This window comes from Pongo pygmaeus, chromosome 17 (genome assembly GCF_028885625.2).
Source record: "Pongo pygmaeus isolate AG05252 chromosome 17, NHGRI_mPonPyg2-v2.0_pri, whole genome shotgun sequence".
NCBI classification, from domain to species: Eukaryota; Metazoa; Chordata; class Mammalia; order Primates; family Hominidae; genus Pongo; species Pongo pygmaeus.
In genome coordinates, this window is record NC_072390.2 from 61,166,684 (window position 1) to 61,186,367 (window position 19,684).

General features: G+C 43.8%; 1 protein-coding gene across 1 annotated transcript in view; it reads right to left on the minus strand.

Moving 5' to 3' along the window:
• The window catches only part of LOXHD1 (lipoxygenase homology PLAT domains 1), a 181,203-nt gene that overhangs the window by 18,415 nt on the left and 143,104 nt on the right, over positions 1-19,684 (minus strand). The window contains exons 35-37 of the mRNA XM_054460472.1: positions 15,943-16,060; positions 13,783-13,957; positions 12,085-12,270 (exon numbers count right to left, since the gene is read on the minus strand). Coding sequence (XP_054316447.1) covers positions 12,085-12,270; positions 13,783-13,957; positions 15,943-16,060 — 479 coding nt within the window. The remainder of the gene's footprint in view (positions 1-12,084; positions 12,271-13,782; positions 13,958-15,942; positions 16,061-19,684) is intronic.

The following is a 19,684-nucleotide window of genomic DNA, read 5'->3' on the forward strand; positions in this document are numbered from 1 at the left end:
ATGGCAGTCTCTGGATGGGAGTGAGACTGGCAGCTGCTCCCTAGAGTTTATCATGCCAGCTCTGCCTGTGGTTCCCCAGTGGCTTTCCACATCTAATAGGACAAAAGGGCCCAACTCTGTGTTTACATATTTAGGGCCTTCTTCAGCCTGACTCCAATCACCTTATGTCTCACCTCAATAAGGAAGAGCCCTTTTACAAATCCCCTAGCCCAGTGAGATGGATTTAAGCATCCTTTTGGCATTTCCTCTCTCCTCATTATGGCACCCAGCTTTCCCTTGTCTTAAATACTTGCCTATTGTTCTCTGGACAATTTAGACCTCACTTCCTCTGCAATGCCTTCCAAAATCCCCGGGCTCTCAGCGTTTTTTGCTTGTCCATTCTCTTGGCCATGAGCACAGACATCTTGAGAAATTTCTGCTATTCAGGTCATCACTATGCCCCAACTTTTGTGGCTGGTTTTATGTGTATGCCTGACTTCTTTAGTGAGATTTTAGGGAATGAGAATCATATCTTAGGAGCTCTTAATTGTATCACAGTGCTATAGACTTAGCATTCAATAAACATAGAACTGATCAATGAGTTTTACTTTCTAAAGTGAACTGTCAATTCTTTGCTCCAGCACAAACCACTAAAAATTCTTCCCAGGTAGGCAGATAATTTTCTTCACCAAGCAACTCTATTCCTGACAATAATCTTTGGCAAGCTAAGGATTCATCTAGGTAACTCACATTTCTTCAGTAAGATCAATAAATGGTTTGAAGTAAGATATGGAACCATCACAGAGCCCTTGCTGTGGATGAATATGAGAATCTAGCGATTATTTTTCCACAAACACTTTTTCACATACGTTATCTAAGAGGCCACCCAGAGCAACACTCTGGGATCTGGCAGATCAGGTTGCAGTCTCAGCATATCCACCAAACTGAACACATTATATCCCCATGCCTCAGTATCCTCACTTGTACAATGTGGGGATTGAAATAGATGATTTCTGAGGTTCTTTACATTAGGCTGGTTCAAAAGTCACTGTGGTTTTGGCAAAACTGCAATTACTTTTGCACCAACCTAATATCTCTGTGAATTTATATTTTTCTTTCTTCTTTTTCTCTTTTTTATTTTACTTTTTTGAGATGGAGTCTCGCTCTGTCGCCCAGGCTGGAGTGCAGTGGCATGATCTCAGCTCACTGCAAGCTCCGCCTCCCGGGTTCACGCCATTCTCCTGCCTCAGACTCCCGAGTAGCTGGGACTACAGGTGCCCGCCACCATGCCCGGCTTTTTTTTTTTTTTTTTTGTATTTTTAGTAGAGACGGGGTTTCACCGTGGTCTCGATCTCCTGACCTCGTGATCCGCCTGCCTCGGCCTCCCAAAGTGCTGGGATTACAGGCGTGAGCCACTGCACCCGGCCATGAATTTATATTTTTCAAAAGAAAACACATAAGTTCTTTCTTTCCTCAGAGCTTAATTTAACCAAAGAAGGCATGAATAACAAGATAAATTAGAAAATAAATACTCTGGTTATAATTTGTTCAGTATTATAAAAGCTATCTGGGTAATTGGAATTATGGAGAATTAATCATTTGTCTTGATTTTCCTCTATGAACTATATTTTATGGTAATCAAATAGCCTGAGGGACTTTTTTTAACAGAAAAATTCTAGCTACTAAATGAATAAGAAATGAAAGAATTAGAAAATCACCATTTGTAACCTCAATTGATCATCACTGGATGAGTCCATTAGATGAAGAGTTACGAGGAAATTTTATAGTGGAGTAATCAGGCTGGCAGTCCCTGTATCCACTATTCAATGTTAGCACCAATAATAATGGGACTTCTGTGTACTTCATATTACATCAATAAACAGTATTTCCTCAATACATTGTATTCCTCACAGACTTAGTACACAGTACTGAGGAAATTTACATATTTTCCATATATTCCATATACAATATTAAGAAAATTTACATATTACATAGTATTGGGAAAATTCTCCATGGAGTGGAAATTGAACAATACAAATAAATCATTGTTAAGTATGATAATGGTGGTGTAATTTTGTAAGAAACTGTTCATTTTAAAAAGAGATCAGCCTGACCAACATGGTGAAACTCTGTCTCTACTAAAAATACAAAAATTATCCAGGTGTGGTGCTGCACACCTGTAATCCCAGCTACTCAGGAGGCTAAGGCAGGAGAATCACTTGAACCCGGGAAGCAGAGGTTGCAGTGAGCTGAGATGGCACCGCTGCACTCCAGCCTGGGTGACAGAGTGAGACTCCATCTGTAAATAAATAAACAAATAAATAAATAAATAGAAACACACTATGTTTGGGGTGACATGACATGAAGTTTAGGATTTGATTTTATATCCCCCAGCAACCAAAAAGAAAAAATAAAAAAAAGTATGAAAAATACAGCTGGTGTGACAAATTTCAATAGTTCAAATTTGATAGTTCAATAATCAATAACTGATTCAATTGTGAATCAATAATTCATAATTCTTGAACTTGGGTGATGGCTATGTGGAAGTTTATTACACTATTCTCTTCAGTTTTGTGTATGTTTAAAATTTTTCACTAAAAAAGAACTATTGAATAGACAAAAACGGTTGAAAGGTAGATTCAGAGGAAGAGAAGATTGCTATGCTTTAAGTTAACTAAGCATTTGTCACCTGATTTATACGGTATTTGTTCAGAAATCCCCATCTTTATTGTAGAAGACTCTCAAACAAAATATATTTTTCCTCATATGTGTCTATGCAAGGGAAGTATAAGGTATCTGGAAAAAAATTAAAATAACATAAAAAGTGTGGCATAGAGAGAGTCTAAGGACATGTTTAGCCATCTTAGCTTGTATTAACATTTAAACTTCCATCTCTGGAGGAGAAAGTTACCATTAAAAGGAAATTGGACACAAAACCTGGACTTCTCTGTCCCTCTCCTGAACCTAGTATCTCAACCACATGGGCTCAATAAGGATACAGAACGGCCAGTCACAGTGGCTTATGCCTGTAATCCCAGCACTTTGGGAGGCCGAGGCGGCTGGATCACTTGAGGTCAGGAGTTTGAGACCAGCCTGGCCAAAATGATGAAACCCCACCTCTACTAAAAATACAAAAATTAGCCGGGTGTGGTGGCACACTCCTGTAATCCCAGCTACTCTGGAGGCTGAGACAGAGGAATCACTTGAACCTGGGAGGCAGAGGTTGCAGTGAGCAGAGATGGCCCCACTGCACTCCAGCCTGGGCAACAGAGTGATTCCGTCTCAAAAATAAAATAATAAATAGGGATACAGAAATCTTCCTTTTCTTGATGAGCCTGAAGACCTACCAATGATATTATCCTAGTTTCAGACCCGATGTCTGTTGAAGGGGAGGAGGGCCACTTCTTTGCCTACAAGGGGAAGAAGATCACATCAATGACTCAGGATTTCTTTAAACCCAAGAGCTATTATGGGTCCAAGGCAATCAGATAGTTTTTGGCTATCCAAAGTGGTGGTGGGGTGGGGTGTCAAGCTCTTTGGAGAGGCTGGCATCTGAACAACAACAGTAGCAACTAGTCACAAGGTTGGAGTGGTTTAGAGCTGTCCGCGGTGCTGAACACGCCTCTTTCAGATTTTGACCGTGAGGAGATGGAAGGAATTGGCTGATTGGAGTCACGTTTTTGCATAGTAGAAAAATGCATCAGGAAAACTAAGAAAGTCTGGATACGTGTGCAATTAGTGTCTTGGAGGAGGGGCAGCTGGCATTGGAGGACTTAGTCATGAGTCTGAGTTTCATGGCCAGGACTCAACTTTTTAAAAAACCACTAAGGCACAAGGAACACTGATTCTGGGGAAAACTGAGTTCCCTATAACTGAAGCATAAAAAGACAGGGAAGGGTCTGAAAGAGAAGTATAAGCATAATTAAATTTTACAAAAATATATTAAGTCCTTATTATATTATAGGCAATGTGATAGGCATTAGGGAAAGAACATGAACAAGATAATGGTACCTGTGGAGCTAATGCTCAAGTAAAAGAGACAGAATACACATGTAGTCACAAATATGTCGGCTGTTCTGGGAGTGGGCTCAAGCAAGGTAGGGCAATAGGAAGAACTTTCAGTGCGGAAGTGAGAACGTAAGAGAGCTTCTAAACCACAGACAGGCAGATATAATCATGGCAGGATGCACGATGGGAGTTAGGTCACAAGGCAGAGGTCTCAGCGGCTGGAATTAAATGACAATTGCAGAGTGGGATCACAAACTAATCTACAATGCCTTTCAGTTCTGGGTTTCCCCTCTTTTTCATGCCTAGGGGAATAATTGGTTTCTGTGCCCCAAGTTATTACCAAACTAATTTCAGGGCTGTGGAAACCCCAGTTGTAAAAGTTAGGAGCAAGGCCTTTGCTAAACAGATCACTACTTGACACCAACTTTAGTGTTAGGACTCTCTGGGCCACCCAGCCTTGCTATGCCTTAAGCTGCTGCAGTTAAACCCTGCTGACTCTAGGCTCTCAGATGGGACTGCACTCTGATTTGGTGAGATTAATCTTGGTCCAGTGGCCTTGAATATTTTCCACCCAGTAGCAAATCCTGAGGCAGATTGTTTATACTGAGACCCTAGGGAAGTCTTTACTCTTCCCCAGAAGGTTCTTCCCTACCGTATTATTTTCCTAGGCCATCAGAAAAATTACCACAAACTTGGTGGCTCAAAATAACAGAAATTTATTCTTTCAGAGTTCTGGAGCCCAGAAGTCTGCAGTCAAGGTGTCAGCAGGTCAATTCTGTCTCTGAATGCTATACAGAAGAATACTTCCTTGTGTCTTCCTAGCTTTGGTGGCTTTCAGCAATCCTTGGTGTTTCTCAGCTTGTCACTGCTATCTCCAGCTCCAATCTCTGCCTCCATCTTCACATGCTCTTGTTTCGGCATCTTTCCATGTTCTCTCATCTTTTTATAAAGACACAAGTCATCATTGATTTAGGGCCCATTCTAAATCCATGGTGATCACATCTCAAGATTCTTAACTAAGTCTATCTACAAAGATCATATTTCCAAATATTATCACATTCTGAGGTTCTTGGTGAAGAAGAATTTGGTGGGTGGGGAACATTATTGCACCCATGACACCTACCCTTGGATAATTACAAATGCTTTAACAAGTGTGTCTGATATAATTGCTGCATCTAGAAACCCCTCAATCACCTACAGGGGAGAAAGATATATCTGTGGAAGTCTAGAAAAGGATAGAATTCTGGACCCACCTATTTAGGATCCAGAAGCTGCTACAAGCTGATGTTCAACATTAATTTACTTATTCATATAATTGTTAAATACCTACTAAGTGCCAGGCATTAGGCATATAAATGTGAATCAAAGTTTCTAGCCTTGAGAAACTCAAAAGTCTGCCAATTATGACTGGCAAGACAATTACAGTTCAGTATTGTGAGTGCCAGATATAGAGGTATGAGCAGAGAAGTTTAGGAGCACAGAGTAGGGAGCATCTAACTTCATTTGGGATAATCAGGGAGCTTCATGGAGAAGGTGATATTAATCTGGATTTTGAAGGTTGAATAATAATTCAGCAGGGGAAGGGAATTGCAGGTGCAAAGTTATCTCTTGGGTATCTATGCATGTCTGTTAGCTTGGGCAAAAGATGTAAGTTACTTCATGCAAGGTGAAATTTAAACAAGGGCTGGAATGAAAGTTTAGAGATCTAGGAAAAAAGAAGAGAGAGAATAACAAAGAAAACCTTTTGAATGAAAATAGCTAACCTTAGAGAGACCCTAGTTTCTGAAAACTTGAATGTACCATGCCATTCTTTGGGTGTGTCAGAATAGTCAGGAATAAAGACAATTCCACATTACAAAAAGGACCAGAGAGCAGAGAGAGTGAGGCTAGGTGAAAAAGATTTCCTGACTCTGTGGTGTGTGTGTGTGTGTGTGTGTGTGTGTGGCACGGGGAGGAAGCAATGAGGAGCATTTTTGTCTAACAAACATAAATCCACAAATTACAGAAAGCTGTTCATCTCCCCTTCCTTTCTCCCTGTTACATACAGTGGCTTAAATATTTGGCTGTACAACAACATTTTTAAGCAAGGGATTCTAGAAATTTGCTAGGGAGAAATAAACATTTTAAATATTTTGATTTGGTTTGCTATTTGGAAGCAAATGAGGCCTCATGTTTCCTCTATTAAATTTATGTCTGGGAAACTATGGAGTAGGGAATTGACACACCACATCTTGGGATTTCATGGCCAGTGAACAATCTTCAGCATTACAGAATTTCCCAGATGTAAATTTCCTCCCCAAGCACATCCCACTTTGGAAGTACAAAAGATGGAGGTAATTCCTTCTACTTCTCTTTTCTTCTTCCCCCTCCTCTTCCTTCTTTTCCATTATCTCACCTCAAATGTTGAAATTCTTGGGAATCTGCTCTACACCACCCTTGCTTTCCTCAAGCTGCACTTTCTCCATAGACTCTCTTATTCAGTCTTTATTGATGACTTTACTATTCTCTCTGCACTAACAACTTTTAGTTTACTATCTCAGATCAATCTTCCAACTAGCTTTCCTCCCAAGGTCCAGACCCCACTCTTACTGGACATCACAGATGTCACCCAGGCCTTCAAATTAAACTCATCAAGATGAAGAAAGTTCTCCAGCATCCTCACCATGTTCAAGTCTTCTCAGGCAAACCTTTAACAAGTCCTCTGCCTTAAATATTTCTCAAATCGGTCTGCTTTTTCTCCATTCCTACTGCCATCATCGTACTGCAAGACATTCTCCCACTAATTTCTTAATCATCTTTTGAAGTTTATTTTCTTCTCCATCTAACCTATCTCCCACAGACACTACAATGATCTTCTCTGAGTGATTCCTGTTCTTGAGATGCTTTGATGGCTTCTCAGTACACTCAGGATAAAAACCCAATCCTTGACATGGCTTATAATATTATGCATGGCCTGGTTCCTATCTATATTGTAGCTCCCACCCCTATTCCCTATTTTGTAGTCATTCTGGATTTTTCTTTAGTTTCTGGCACATATCAAGATTTTTTCCTATTTTAAGGCTTTTATATTTGCTATTCACTCTACCTCACATGTGTTCCTTCATTTTAAGCAAACACCACACTTCACCTAATAGCTACTCTTATTCATTCCTGAGGTTTCAGCTTAAATCTCCCTTCTTCAGGAGGGTTTTCTCTGAGTCCTTGGACTAGCATCCTGTGGGCCTCCATTTTAGAGACACAACATTATTTAAATTAATTACTTATTTAATACATGTAGTTTTTGCTAGAAGGTCATCCAGATGACCAGAATCTTGTCTGCTGCTCCCTACTCTGTCCCTAGCACTGAACACAATGCCTAACAGTAAGTACTCAATGGATATATAGTTGATCTTTGTTATTCACATGTTCCATCTTTGTGGATTTGGCTATTTGCTAAAATTTATTTGTAACCCTAAATTAATACTCATGTGATCATTTGTGGACCTATGCAGAGTGGCAAAAAATTTTAGTTGCCAAATGCACATGTATGTTCTCAGATGAGGCTAAACAAGGCAACACTGCCTTCTTGTTTCATCTCTCATGTCATAAACAATTGTCCTTTTCATGGTCTATTTAGTGCCATGTTTTCACATTTTTGTGCTATTTGTTAGTGAGTTCATTGTTTTAAAATGGCCCCCAAACATAGTGCTTGGTCCTCAAACTAAAGTGCTGTTTAGTGTTTCTAAATGCAAGAAGGCTGTAGCATGCCTTCCAGAGATGATACATGTTAGATAAGCTTCACTCAGGCATGAGTTATAGTGCTGTTGGTCATGAGTTCAATGTAAATGAATAAACAGTAAATACTAAGTAAGATGTCTCTAAACAGAAACACATACAAAACAAGGTTATCTATTGATCAGTTGGTGAAAATGTTGTAACCAGAGGCTCACAGGAACCTAACCCTATGCTTCTCTTAGGAGCAATGATTCAGAGTTCGCAAATTCAGAGTTCACAGCAACATTATGGGGCATAACTACTGTGAATAGTGAGAGCCAGCTGTAATTGATTTGTTAACTGAAATAAATATTAAAACTGAAGGGATTGTTAGGCCTGCAAAAGACCTGGACTGCTCATTTTGTCTCTGAAGAGGACACGTCAGGTAGGAGGATGAAAACAAGAAAGGGGGAAACTTGCATGTCACTAAAGACAATCATTATTCCCGACTCCTGAAATGTGATTACATGACTTTTTCATCTCCCCTTTCTTTATCCCTGTTACATACAGTGGCTTAAATATTTGGCTGTATAATGACATTTTTAAGCAAGGGATTCTAGAAATTTGCTAGGGAGAAATAACATTTTAAATATTTCGAATTGCTTTGCTATTGGGAAGCAAATGAGGCTTCATGTTTCTTCTATTAAATTTATGTCCAGGAAATTATGGAGTAGGGAATTGACATAGCACATCTTGGGATTTTACTTTTTGAAACTTCTTCTCAAATATACGAGCCTTTACTAGATGGTTTGGAAGGAAGGGTAGAGCATGGAGGCAGGAATGGCTGAAAGGACTCTGGAAGGTTCATCCTGAGAAACAGGCTGAGACAGAAGGTATGGCAGCAACAGGGGAAGCCATCCAGGGAACAAAGGGGTTAATTAGGTGGAGTTCAGATTTGGATAAGATGGAGTTGCAGGCAGGAAGCAGAGATGAGCTCTGATCTTGGATCCACAACTCTCTACCTTTTATTGCTGTGAATTGGGGGTGGAATGCATAGTAATCTGGACCATCTTTTCAAGCATATGGATGTTTGTAGCAGGCCAGGTTGAAAATAGGCACCAAGGAAAGAACCTGGATCAGCCTGTGGAGTCCAGAGTTGAGAGAAGCCAGAGAAGGAGTCAGAACCACGGACAGCTCCTCTTGCCCCTGCCCCTGCCCCTGCCCCAGGACTGCTGAGTGATTTCTACAGAGTATGGTCCTTAACACAGCATCCTCAGTCTTTCTGGCTATACTCTCCACTCTCACCCCTCATGAATAAAACACCCATATTGTAAATGGCCCTGGCATAGAAAAGTTGGGTCATCATAGTCTACATGAAATTCTCCCCTCTCCAGTTTTCTGGGCTGACTGGGAAGAGGTTAGGGAACCCCATGCTTCTGGTCTCATAGTGAGCCTTAGAGGAAGGGCTCAGGCTGCTGGGGATACCACTTCTTCCTTCTCAGCGTTCTAATTCCTTTGAGTCTCTGCTATTTCTGAGATACAGGCTATGACAGAACAGGATTAAAAGACCTAGTATTTCTCAGCTCTCTGGGGGATTCTCAATTAAACTAACATTTATTAAGCCCTCACTATGCTCCACATACTGTTATAAGCAGTTTTGAAGATAAAGATGAATAAGGCATGATTCCTACCCTCAATGGCAATGACATCTTGCCAGTGTGTGCTGGTAGCCAGACAGAGAGTTGGAAGCCCACAGACATAATGTACTTCTTTCTGATTAAGGCAGGGACATAGTTCTTGGGAACATACTTCCTAAACAATGGTTTAGGCAATTTAACAGGAGAGACTGTAGACAAGCTCTCCTGTTAGGGTTAGGGTAGACAGACCTTGTCCCTACCTTCCCCACCCCCATGCCTGCCACCCTTACTAATCTGATCTGTCAAATCCCTCTAATTAGGCCTGTGGAGATACACAGAATGTGGCTCAATGCTTTCACACTTGTCTTGACTATGTGATCACTGTTGAGTGTCACGGGAAGATCTCATCCTGATCTTGTGAAGTGTCTGGGGCAGAAGATGGTCCTAATGATTATGGCTACCGTTATTCAACCAGACTTGGGAAACCTGCTGCTAATCCTAAGACAATCAGAATGGATGATGAGATGGAGGGAAAGAAAACTCAGGGGTCTTTGTTTTGTTTTCGTCTTGGGAAAGAGGAGAGGTGCATTAAGGATATTTGAGCATGATTTGCCAGTATGCTTATTTCCACAGACTCATAATGCCACTTGAATGATCAAGTGAGGAAGAAGAGTTCCCTTCCACTGCATGCTTTTCTGGACAAGACTAACTCGGATACACCCTGATATTGGGGGGTGTAGCAAACAGTGATAAAGAGGCTGCCTCTCATCACCTCATCTTCTTAACCACCTGACGCAGTGGCTGGTGATGGTGCAGAATGGTGGCTGGCAAGATGGGCCGGCACACAGAACGGTGGGTTAGAACAGGCATCAGAAGACCTGGGTTTGGCTGATGGCTGTGTTCCTTCCTTGCTGTGTCCTTCCGAGTAAGATATTCAAACCTCACTAGGCCTCAATATTACTTGGTTGTAAAAAGAGGGGCAATAAAGTGCTTTTGCTGCAGTAATTCACAAAGGTTTCTATTTGTTTGTTTTTGACTGTTTCGTTTTGTTTTTTTGAGACAGGGTCTCACTGTTACCCAGGCTGGAGTGCAGTGATGCAATCACAGCTCACTGCAGCCTTGACCTCAAGTGATCCTCCCATCTCAGCCTCCTCAATAGCTGGAACTACAGGCATAAGCCACCACACTTGGCTAATTTTTGCATTTTTGGCAGAGATGGAGTTTCGCCATGTTGCCCAGGCTAGTCTCAAATTCCTGGGCTCAAGTGATCTGCCTACCTCAGCCTCCCAAAGTGCTGGGATTACAGGTGTGAGCCACAGTACCTGGCCTCACAAAGCATTTTTGAGGATCAAATGTTTGTATCTTTAATACCTAACAGAGTCCCAGGCATGTCATGAATACTTTAGATGTTCCATATATAAATGACTAGTGGAATACACTGAAATTTGAAAACTGTGGAGTGCTGTGTAAATATTTGTTATTTTATTGCCTTAAAGGCTATTTTATCAATGCCTAGTCTGAGCTTATTCTGTGTTATGGGAAAAATTTTGACTGTTTAATCCATGTTAAAGCAAAATCGTTTAGCTCCTATGGAAGAGAGGTTGCAAACTGCCAAGTTGGGTTTCGTCAGTGACCGTGACAGATAGGCTAGTCCTCCACAGGGGTTTGGAAGAAGTGAGGAGCAACACAACATTCAGGACAGCTCTGGGCAACCATTTGGGAGACCCAGCAAAGGCTAGAGCAGGCTTTGAGCAGATAGCTTTACAGAGACATGTTTCTACAGAAGACAAAAGGGTGAATGAAGAAAGCAGTATGCATCAAGGAGGTGGAATTTAATATTTAACAACTCTATTCTAATTATAACAAATAGAACTTATAGGCCCAAAGCCAGAGAAAATAAAGAGTGGCTTAAAGACAGCAAAATGATAACCAAAGAAATGTTGAGAACATGAATGTCATCACAGTTATAGAAATGACAAAGCATTCCTTAGGCATTGCAAAGTTAAAAATGTATTTCTCACTTGGTTTATATCCTATTTCATAGTTTATATTTATAAGTGAATTCAACTACTTTAGGATTACTATTATAAATAAACAAGCATAATCCTTTTTTTTTTTTTTTTTTTTTTGAGAGAGGGTCTCACTCTGTCATCCAGGCTGGAATGCAGTGGCGCAATCATAGCTCACTGTAGCCACGACCTCCTGGGCTCAGGCAATCCTCCCATCTCAGCCTCCAAGTAGATGGGACCACAGGTGCATGCCACCATGCCCAGCTATTCTTTTTTATAATTTGTAGAGATGGGATCTCACAATGTTGCTTAGGCTGGTCTTGAACTCCTGGGGCTCAAGCAATCCTCCCACCTTGGCCTCCCAAAGTTCTGGGATTACATGCATGAGCCACTGCAGCCGGCACAAACATAATCCTTTATAGAAAATCCATGGGAAATGAACTGGTGATTTAGTTTTTTTTTCTTAATTTTTATTCCTGAACTGAGTCAAATTAATGCTCTGAAATCACAAACAATGGAGAACCACTAATCACCCAGGGAGAAAGCAGGAGGAACTAAGCTTCCTCTCTAAAAATATTTGCCCAGAAACACTGGCTCTTTCATACTGATGGAAGCATCAATGTGGTGGTCATCAACTGTGTTCGGTTGCCTGCCATCCTGGGGTAATCAGAGTCAATGTGCTGCCAGGGAGGAAAGAATGGCTCAGGAAGGGAGCTGAGGGCTGCCCTCCCACCAACCTGGCCTTGAGTGGGAGCTACCTTTGTTGTCGTGCCAGACCCTCAGCTTGCAGAGGTGGCCCAAGCTCAGCATGTCAGGGAAGCTGAATGTGTCCGTGTTGTTCCGCTCAAACTTGTTCCAGTTTGCCGACTGCTTCAGGGCCAGTGTCCCACTATCCCCGTTCTCCCCGAAGATGATGATGAACACATTGGCATCAGTGCCTGCTCCTGGGGGGTGCACAAAGTGAGGCTTAGGGTGCCAGCCTCTTTGACACACAGTCCTCTTGCTCTGGCCTTGATCCCGGACTCCTCAGAGGAGTCAGGGGTACAGGTGGACAGAGTACAGACTCAAGAAGGCCAGGGGTGAGGTTGGAAAGGGTCAATTAATGTCCCAGGTCTCCAATTCTCTTCTTCATCTTATCTTTGTGCCTTACAAAAGCTTTTGGTCTAACTGGAGTAATGGTCAGCAAGTGTGAATGGTTTAGTACAAAACTCATCTATTTCTGGGGAAATATACCCAAACTTAAAAGGTGTGTCATATAGGCTGGCTTTACAGTTTAGAAACATAGGCTACCTCCTGCACAGTGTGGGTTCAGAAGGAAGCAGGGAAGTTTTGTGTTCCCTAAATCTGTCTCTGATTGACATTCTACACTAGAGCTTCATATCATTTGCTTAAGCCAAATACAGGTATTGGCCCAAGTCAAAAGCAAATGCTTCTGGAAGGGGTGACCCAGTGAAACTTTTCTGACACACATCTGTGGTTATCAATGAATTTATTATTTTCTGAGTGCATCATAAAGGGATGGAGGGGTCTGAAAACATGACACTTGGAACTTTAAGCAATAGGGGTGAAAGTTCCATTGTGAGAATAGGAAGAAAGGAGGTACCCCCAACAAAATTTACTAGCTTTATTAACCTATCATTTATGCCTGAGATCCTACCATGAGAGCTTCATTTATCTGGCAAGAGGCTTCTCTGTTGAAAACGTAAGCTACCATGGCCAACAAGTTAATCCTTCATTCACCATTTATAATTAATGTGATGAGCTTGCCAGATTCCTTGCAATGGCTCCTGGAGAGCAGGCTTGGGATAGGGGAGTGTAGGTAGGAGGTACTGCCCCCATGCCTGGATGACAGTGTGTTCCCTCTCAGCTCCTGGCCTTTGACATGCTAGTACTTTTGATTAGAAGGCCCTTCCTCTGGGTGCCCTATCTGCCTGGCTTCTGTGTTTGTCTTTCTGGACTTGACTTTGGCATTGCATCCATCAGAGCGTCACTACACTGCACTGTGGTTGCTCCAATGAAGGCAGACCTGCAAGGGCCTGGGCAGCACATCTGTATCCTAAGACCCACAGCCAAAGCCGGCACATGGTAGATGGCCACCAAGCACATGGGTCCGAGCATGCCTGAGGTGCATGACACTTGGGCAAGGGGTGCCAGGCAGCAGAAGGAAGATGGGAAGGCTCTGCGTCAAGTGCCTGTACCATTTCCAAAAGTGCTGACCATACTCCCCAGTAATGTTCTCCCCTATTTCCCCAAGAGAGGAGGGAGGGAACCAGTCACTCCCTGGGAGGAGATGCTTTGTCCAGACAGAAAGCGACACACTGTGGAGAAAACTTGGATTGACTAGATTTTGGAAGGCCATATGAAGAAAAATGCCCTGACCAGAAACCAGGGCCTGAGCCCGAATTTGAGGGTTGGAATGGTAAGGGAGCGGGAGGTGTGAGGGGCCCCTGACCCACCCAGGATGTCGCTGGTCTTAACTGCGACGGTGTAGGAGGTCCACTCCATCATTTCTTCCTCATCGATAACGGCACACATTTCACACACCAGGGTCTTCTTGCCCTTCCGCTGGGATAGCCAGTCTCCATAGTAGAACATGGTGAGGTCTCCAGTGTTCATGTTCTTCAGTAGGATCTGGGGGAGAGGGAGCCACCGTGGGAATGCCCTGCCCTCCCTCACCTCCACTGGCACCCCCTGGTTCATGCAGCCCCTCCCCAAATCCCAACCCTGGAGATCCCAGACCTGAGACAAGCACTTGCGACTGAGACTCACGGGGTGTGGAAAGGGCCCTTTCCAGGACAAAGGCCCTGTCCTGTGTGCCTGGCATTGGATTTGAAGTCCTTACGAGGACTGCCCTAGCTTGGGATTTGGGAATGGGCAATTCACCTAAAGCTGTGTCGTCAGAGGTGCCTGTCACTGTGCACAAGAGCTGTTTGCTGAAAGAGTGACAGAAAAACAGACCAACCAAGCCCCTGTCAGCCACAAACACCTGGGAGCAGAATGCTGACATTTGCGGGATAGTCCTTGGTGTGGGCACCATATTGTTGACTCAAGAAAGTCTGCTAATGGCTGAACAGGAGAGGAGGAGCCTGAGGCGATGCAGGACAGCTGGCCTCTGGTAGACGAGGATGCATGGGCTGACTCAGGTAAGAGACTGCAGGGCTTTGTGTTATGGGTGGAACTGTATTCCCCCAGAGTTCATATGTTGAATTCTTAACCCACAGTCCCTCAGAATGTGACCTTATTAGAAAGGGGATTGTTATAGGTGTAATCAGTTCAGATGAGGTCATTAGAGTGGGCCCTAGTCCAATCTTATACCACCCAGACATGCACCCAGAACGCCATGTGAAGACTGGCATGACGCTGCCCCAAGTCAGGGAACTGCCAGAAGCCAGGAGAGTGGCCCAGAACAGATGCTTCTCTAGATCCTTCAGAGGGAGCGTGGCCCTGCTGACACCTTCACCTTGGACTTCTGCCTCTGTGACAGTGAGGGAGTAATAAATGTGTGTTGTTCCAAGCCTCTAGTCCGTGGTGCTTTGTTATGCTGCCTGAGACTCTAACACACATTATGTAAGGAGGACTGGCACAACACACAAGTTGACGTGCCTAGGACCTCGTGTGACACGGAGGCTGCAGGAAGGTCATCTTTGTCGGCATAGTCATTGCCTTTATGAGTGTGGGGCTGCAGGTGAGGCTCCTCCTGGTTGCTAGGGGCCTCCAGCTTTGGAGCCACTCTTAGCATGGAAAACCCATGGACTCCTAATATCACAGTGGTTCTCATCAAAATGAGTGCAGCTTGGCTCTATGCCCTGGACGCTCTTCTCTCTGCCCTGGAGCAGCAAGCGTTAATGACTCTCCTCTGGGCAGCCTGAAGGCACAGAGCCGCACAGCTGGGGAAGGTGAGGAAGTGATGAGAGGTCCCGAGAAGGAGCAGCTGCCTTCCTTTCTTGGTGGAAACTGAGTCCGTGGCCATGTGCATGTATGTGTGTGCATATGTGCCCATGCATATGTATGCTGGGAACAGCAGGAGGATGGAGGCAGAAGAACTAAGAAATCCCATGCTGCTGTTGCTCCTTGAAGATCCCAGCATCCCATCCCCAAGGCTGGCTTCAGCCCAACTGAGAGCTCAAGGATCCAGGTTCCTCAGGCAGGGTGCTGACAGCCAAGCTCAGACTCAGAGGCCCACGATGGAAAAAGAAGCAGCTGCCTAACTCCATGATCACAGAGGCCCCAGTAAGCTTTTTGCCATCCTGCCTGAAGTTCCCACCATGGCAGCCTCTCTCTGCCCCAGGCCTTGCTCCTCTCTCAACCCTCCCAGCTGCTGTCCTGAAGGAAGCCCACACCACCCCTCCCCTTCCTCGGGTCTCTGTCCACATAACGTTGACAGCTCGTATTGAATTACCTGACAGTTGCTTCAGTTCTCACTGGACACAAATAAGTAAAACGACATTCTCTGATTAATTCATGCCAAAGAGCATACTGGATCATATGGGCTGGGTTCATGTAATGATCCTCTACGGTGATATTTGTGCTTTAACAAAGTCCATTGACAAGCCAGAGGAACCAGGGGAAGGGGTGGGTGGTGGCTGGAAGGAAGGGTGAGGGTCTAGACATTTTACCCTCTCCAGGAACCACTCCGGCCGACTGCCCAGGCCATCAATCCGGATACGCATCTTGGTGAATGGAGCAATGTCTAGGATCTCCATGATGAAGGTGTCGTTCTGCTCCCGCTCAAACCTGGGGGTGGGGAGGAGGGGCATGAAGAAGGGAAGCTGGCCATTGCAGAGGGTTGGGGTGGGCCAGGCCAGAGGCCAGGTTTGGGGTGAGGGAGATTAGGCCTTTACTCAGCAGCCCTTCTGCTCTCAGCAGTTCTCCACCAGCCCATCTCTTGTATCCCAGATGTGTTCCTGAAAGACTGGGTTAAGTGAGTTTGGCCAGTAGAAATGGCTCTGAACCAAGAGCTACCAGTGCTGGGTTCTAATCTCATTCTACCAGTCATCTAGAATAGTCCCAGTTCCTTTCTAGAACTTGGTTTCCTTACCTGTGGTCTGGAGAATAACACTAGCCCTGCAATCTCACAAAACTGTGATGAAGACCAAATGGATGTGAAATCAACTTAAAATGGGAAAAGAATTCCATACCTGAAAAGCTTTAAATGAGATTCTGTGCATGACAGGGCCATTGTGAATGGTGCGGCAGGCTGTGCACTGCACAACTCTAGATGGCATCATTCACATTTTTCTATTTGCCATCTGCAAAACTGAATACAGTGCCCTGAATTGAGTAATGCTACTGCCAACTGTAAAGCAGTAGGCAAATAGAAGGTAATGCTGCTTTTGTTGCTATTATTATTTTCCTGCTGAATGACCTCATCATCTCAGAGATGCTCTATCTTTATTCCTTACTGCTCTTCCCACAGTGCCGCATGTACAATTCGACCTTCAATGCTGACTGATTGCTTGACTGCTGACTGATTCCAGATGATACTGCTGATAAGGCCCTCGGGGTAATGCAGGTGGCACTGGAGATGTGGCTCTGCATGGCAATCGTCGTGCTTTCTTGAATACAAGACATATTTTTATGTCTTTTAAAAACAGAGGCCATAGCCGATGGGGGCTGAGACTTAAATATTGCAAATTGAGAACTAACTACTGCTAGTCTTAAAGGTGGTGGTGAAACAGAGACAGTCTCTTCTGACAACTTGCTCTGTGTGCATTTTACAATTATTAGAAGTGAAAAAGTTATCCCAAAGTCAGCCCCATATCCCTCCTCCTCTAACTGAAGCCCCATCTGTCCCTCTGGGCATAATGGAAACTGTAAGGAGGTGCTCATGTCACATTCATGTCACACACTGAGATTCTCTCAAATAATCTTTCAATTCCTTACTCTTGCCAGGAGCACAATTTTGCAGATCAAAAGAGCTTTAGAATTCTTCACTTTGCATGTCTCTTTAATTTTCACTCTTTGAATTTAGCCAAGTGTCTTCATTTTATGGAGATTTTATGGTGGGACAGGTGTAAGGAAAAGGGGAGGAGAAATAAGCTTTTCTTCTGGAAGACTGCAAGGAGATTACATTTACTCCCTCACCCTTCATTCCAGGCTGAACCCGAATTAACCTGGATGGACTTCCTCTCTTCGGTGTAAAACCATGTCAGTGAAGGCCCTTATTTGTCCTTCAGTCTTCCCAACTCACTAGCCACATCCTTCCAGGTGCCCCGGACCCCCTCCAGACACCTCAGTTGACACACAGTAGGATTCCCACCCTTTGGAGAGGAGCCAGCTTTTGATCCAGGCCTTCTGCCCCTGGTTCACAGGGACAGGGCTGTTGTGTGGCCCAGGATTTTTGCTGTTCATCTACTCAAAGGATCCTCTGCTCAGCAGCTGAGGCAGTGGTGTCTAGGAAGGGCCCCCTTTGGCTGCCCCTCACATCCTTCCTATTCTGGTTTCCTTCTGTTCCTGCCTGCTATGAAAGGCTGTCCTTAGGGAGGGCCCAGCAATCACTCCCTCACTGGGCTCCATGACTGAGCACAGCCTGAAGTCTAAACAGGGCCAAAGGCTTAGGATGGAAGGACAACTATTTCATGGGAGAATTTTTGGCATTGCTACAAAGCCAGGGAAGGGTTATGGTTAGGGACCCTGGGAGAGGGCTGGCCAGCAGATGGGGATGGATGGTGTGGGGTCTAAAGCCCATCAGGCTGGGCAGCTGCTCAGGCAGTTTGTCTTTGTGACATCTCAGGGGCATAGCTGGGGCTCTCAGGATTGGCCAGGGTCAGAGTGCCAGCTTTAGCTTTGCTCTAGACCACCCTCCTTCCAGTCTAAAGTTCTCCATATCCAAGGCCATTGAGCCTATGCTTGAAATCACCTTTGAAAAAATTATAACAGAAAATTTTGGCAGTGAAAGAGATCTGATTTAATCAACCCCCATCTTGCCTTTAGCCTTCAAACTCCCGTTGATTCTTCCTGGGTTTGGGTCAAGCTAACTTTGGGAGACATTTAGTGTATAGTTTAAATGATAATAGCCCTTCCATAAAGTTAAGCAGAGACTACCAGCCTAGGAGGATGAGAGGAGCCTGACCTCTGCTAAAACATAGACATAAACATTGCCAGCCATTATTACAGATATGCACTTCCCCAATTACCCCTGCAGATAACAACATGCCATTGTAAACTGAAGACTGGCCTTTTGAGATGTCTTTTCAGGTTTTTTGCATGTCTGATGACCAATGGCTCCACCTGGACCTGCCAACAGCTCTTGTGGCCCCACCTAGAAATGACTCAGCATGCAATGAGGACCATTTCCCAAACCCCTATGATTGTACCCCCAAACCAATCAGCAGCAAGCACCCATTGCCTAGACACCCCCACTTCTTCTCCCAAACTATCCTCGAAAAACCCTAGTTTCTGAATTTTCAGGGAGGCTGATTTGAGTAATAATAAAATTCCGGTCTCCCATTTAGCCAGCTCCACATATGTAAAACTCTTTCTCTATTGCAATTCCCCTGCTTTGATAAATCAGCTATCTCTGGGCTGTGGGCAAAATGAACCTACTGGGTGGTTCCATGCTTAGACAGCTCTACTGATGGGGCCCCATGGCCACCCTTGCAGCTCTTTCCCTTTTAGGACATCCATGGCCAACCTTTAGTAAGTTTTTGTTACATTGAGTTCTGCCACCAGAACGAATTGTTGAATTGTCAACATCTGACCAATCTCAGTGCCTCTATTCTCTTCCCTCTCTACCCCTTTGAAACAAGCCACTGGATCTCTCCCTTCTCCAGGCTCCTCAATGGAATACTAAGCAGCAATGAAAATGAGCAAATCACAATCACACTCAACAGCTCAGGAAAATATGAAAAACCTGATGCTGAGTGAAAGAACTAAGACATAAAATAAGATATATGGCCTGATTCTATTTATGTACCATTCAAATCCAGGTGATATAAAAGCCTATCATTAGGGATGAAATCCAGGTGATATGGAAGCATAGCGCCATGAGATGGAGATCAAAAAAGAAAGGAAACAAGAAAATGTTTACCTTAAAAGCTGAGAACTGTCAAGATTTAATTTCTTGGCCTGAAGGCAGCGTGGAGGGTTTACATAAGTTTTTGCTTTACAAGTATCAATAATGTATGTACTTTTACATATATATGTATGTTCATGATAAAATGTTTAAAAATGTAAATGTCTCTAGGACCTTTGACTGTTCTTCATGTGACAGAATTTTCAGATCCATGCTCTGTGGATTGTAGCCCCTGTGGTAGGCTGAAAAATGGTCCCCCAGAAGATATCCATGTTCTAAATCTTGGAATCCATGTATATAACTGTATGGTAAAAAGAAAAGGGAGGTCTTTGCAGATGTAATTA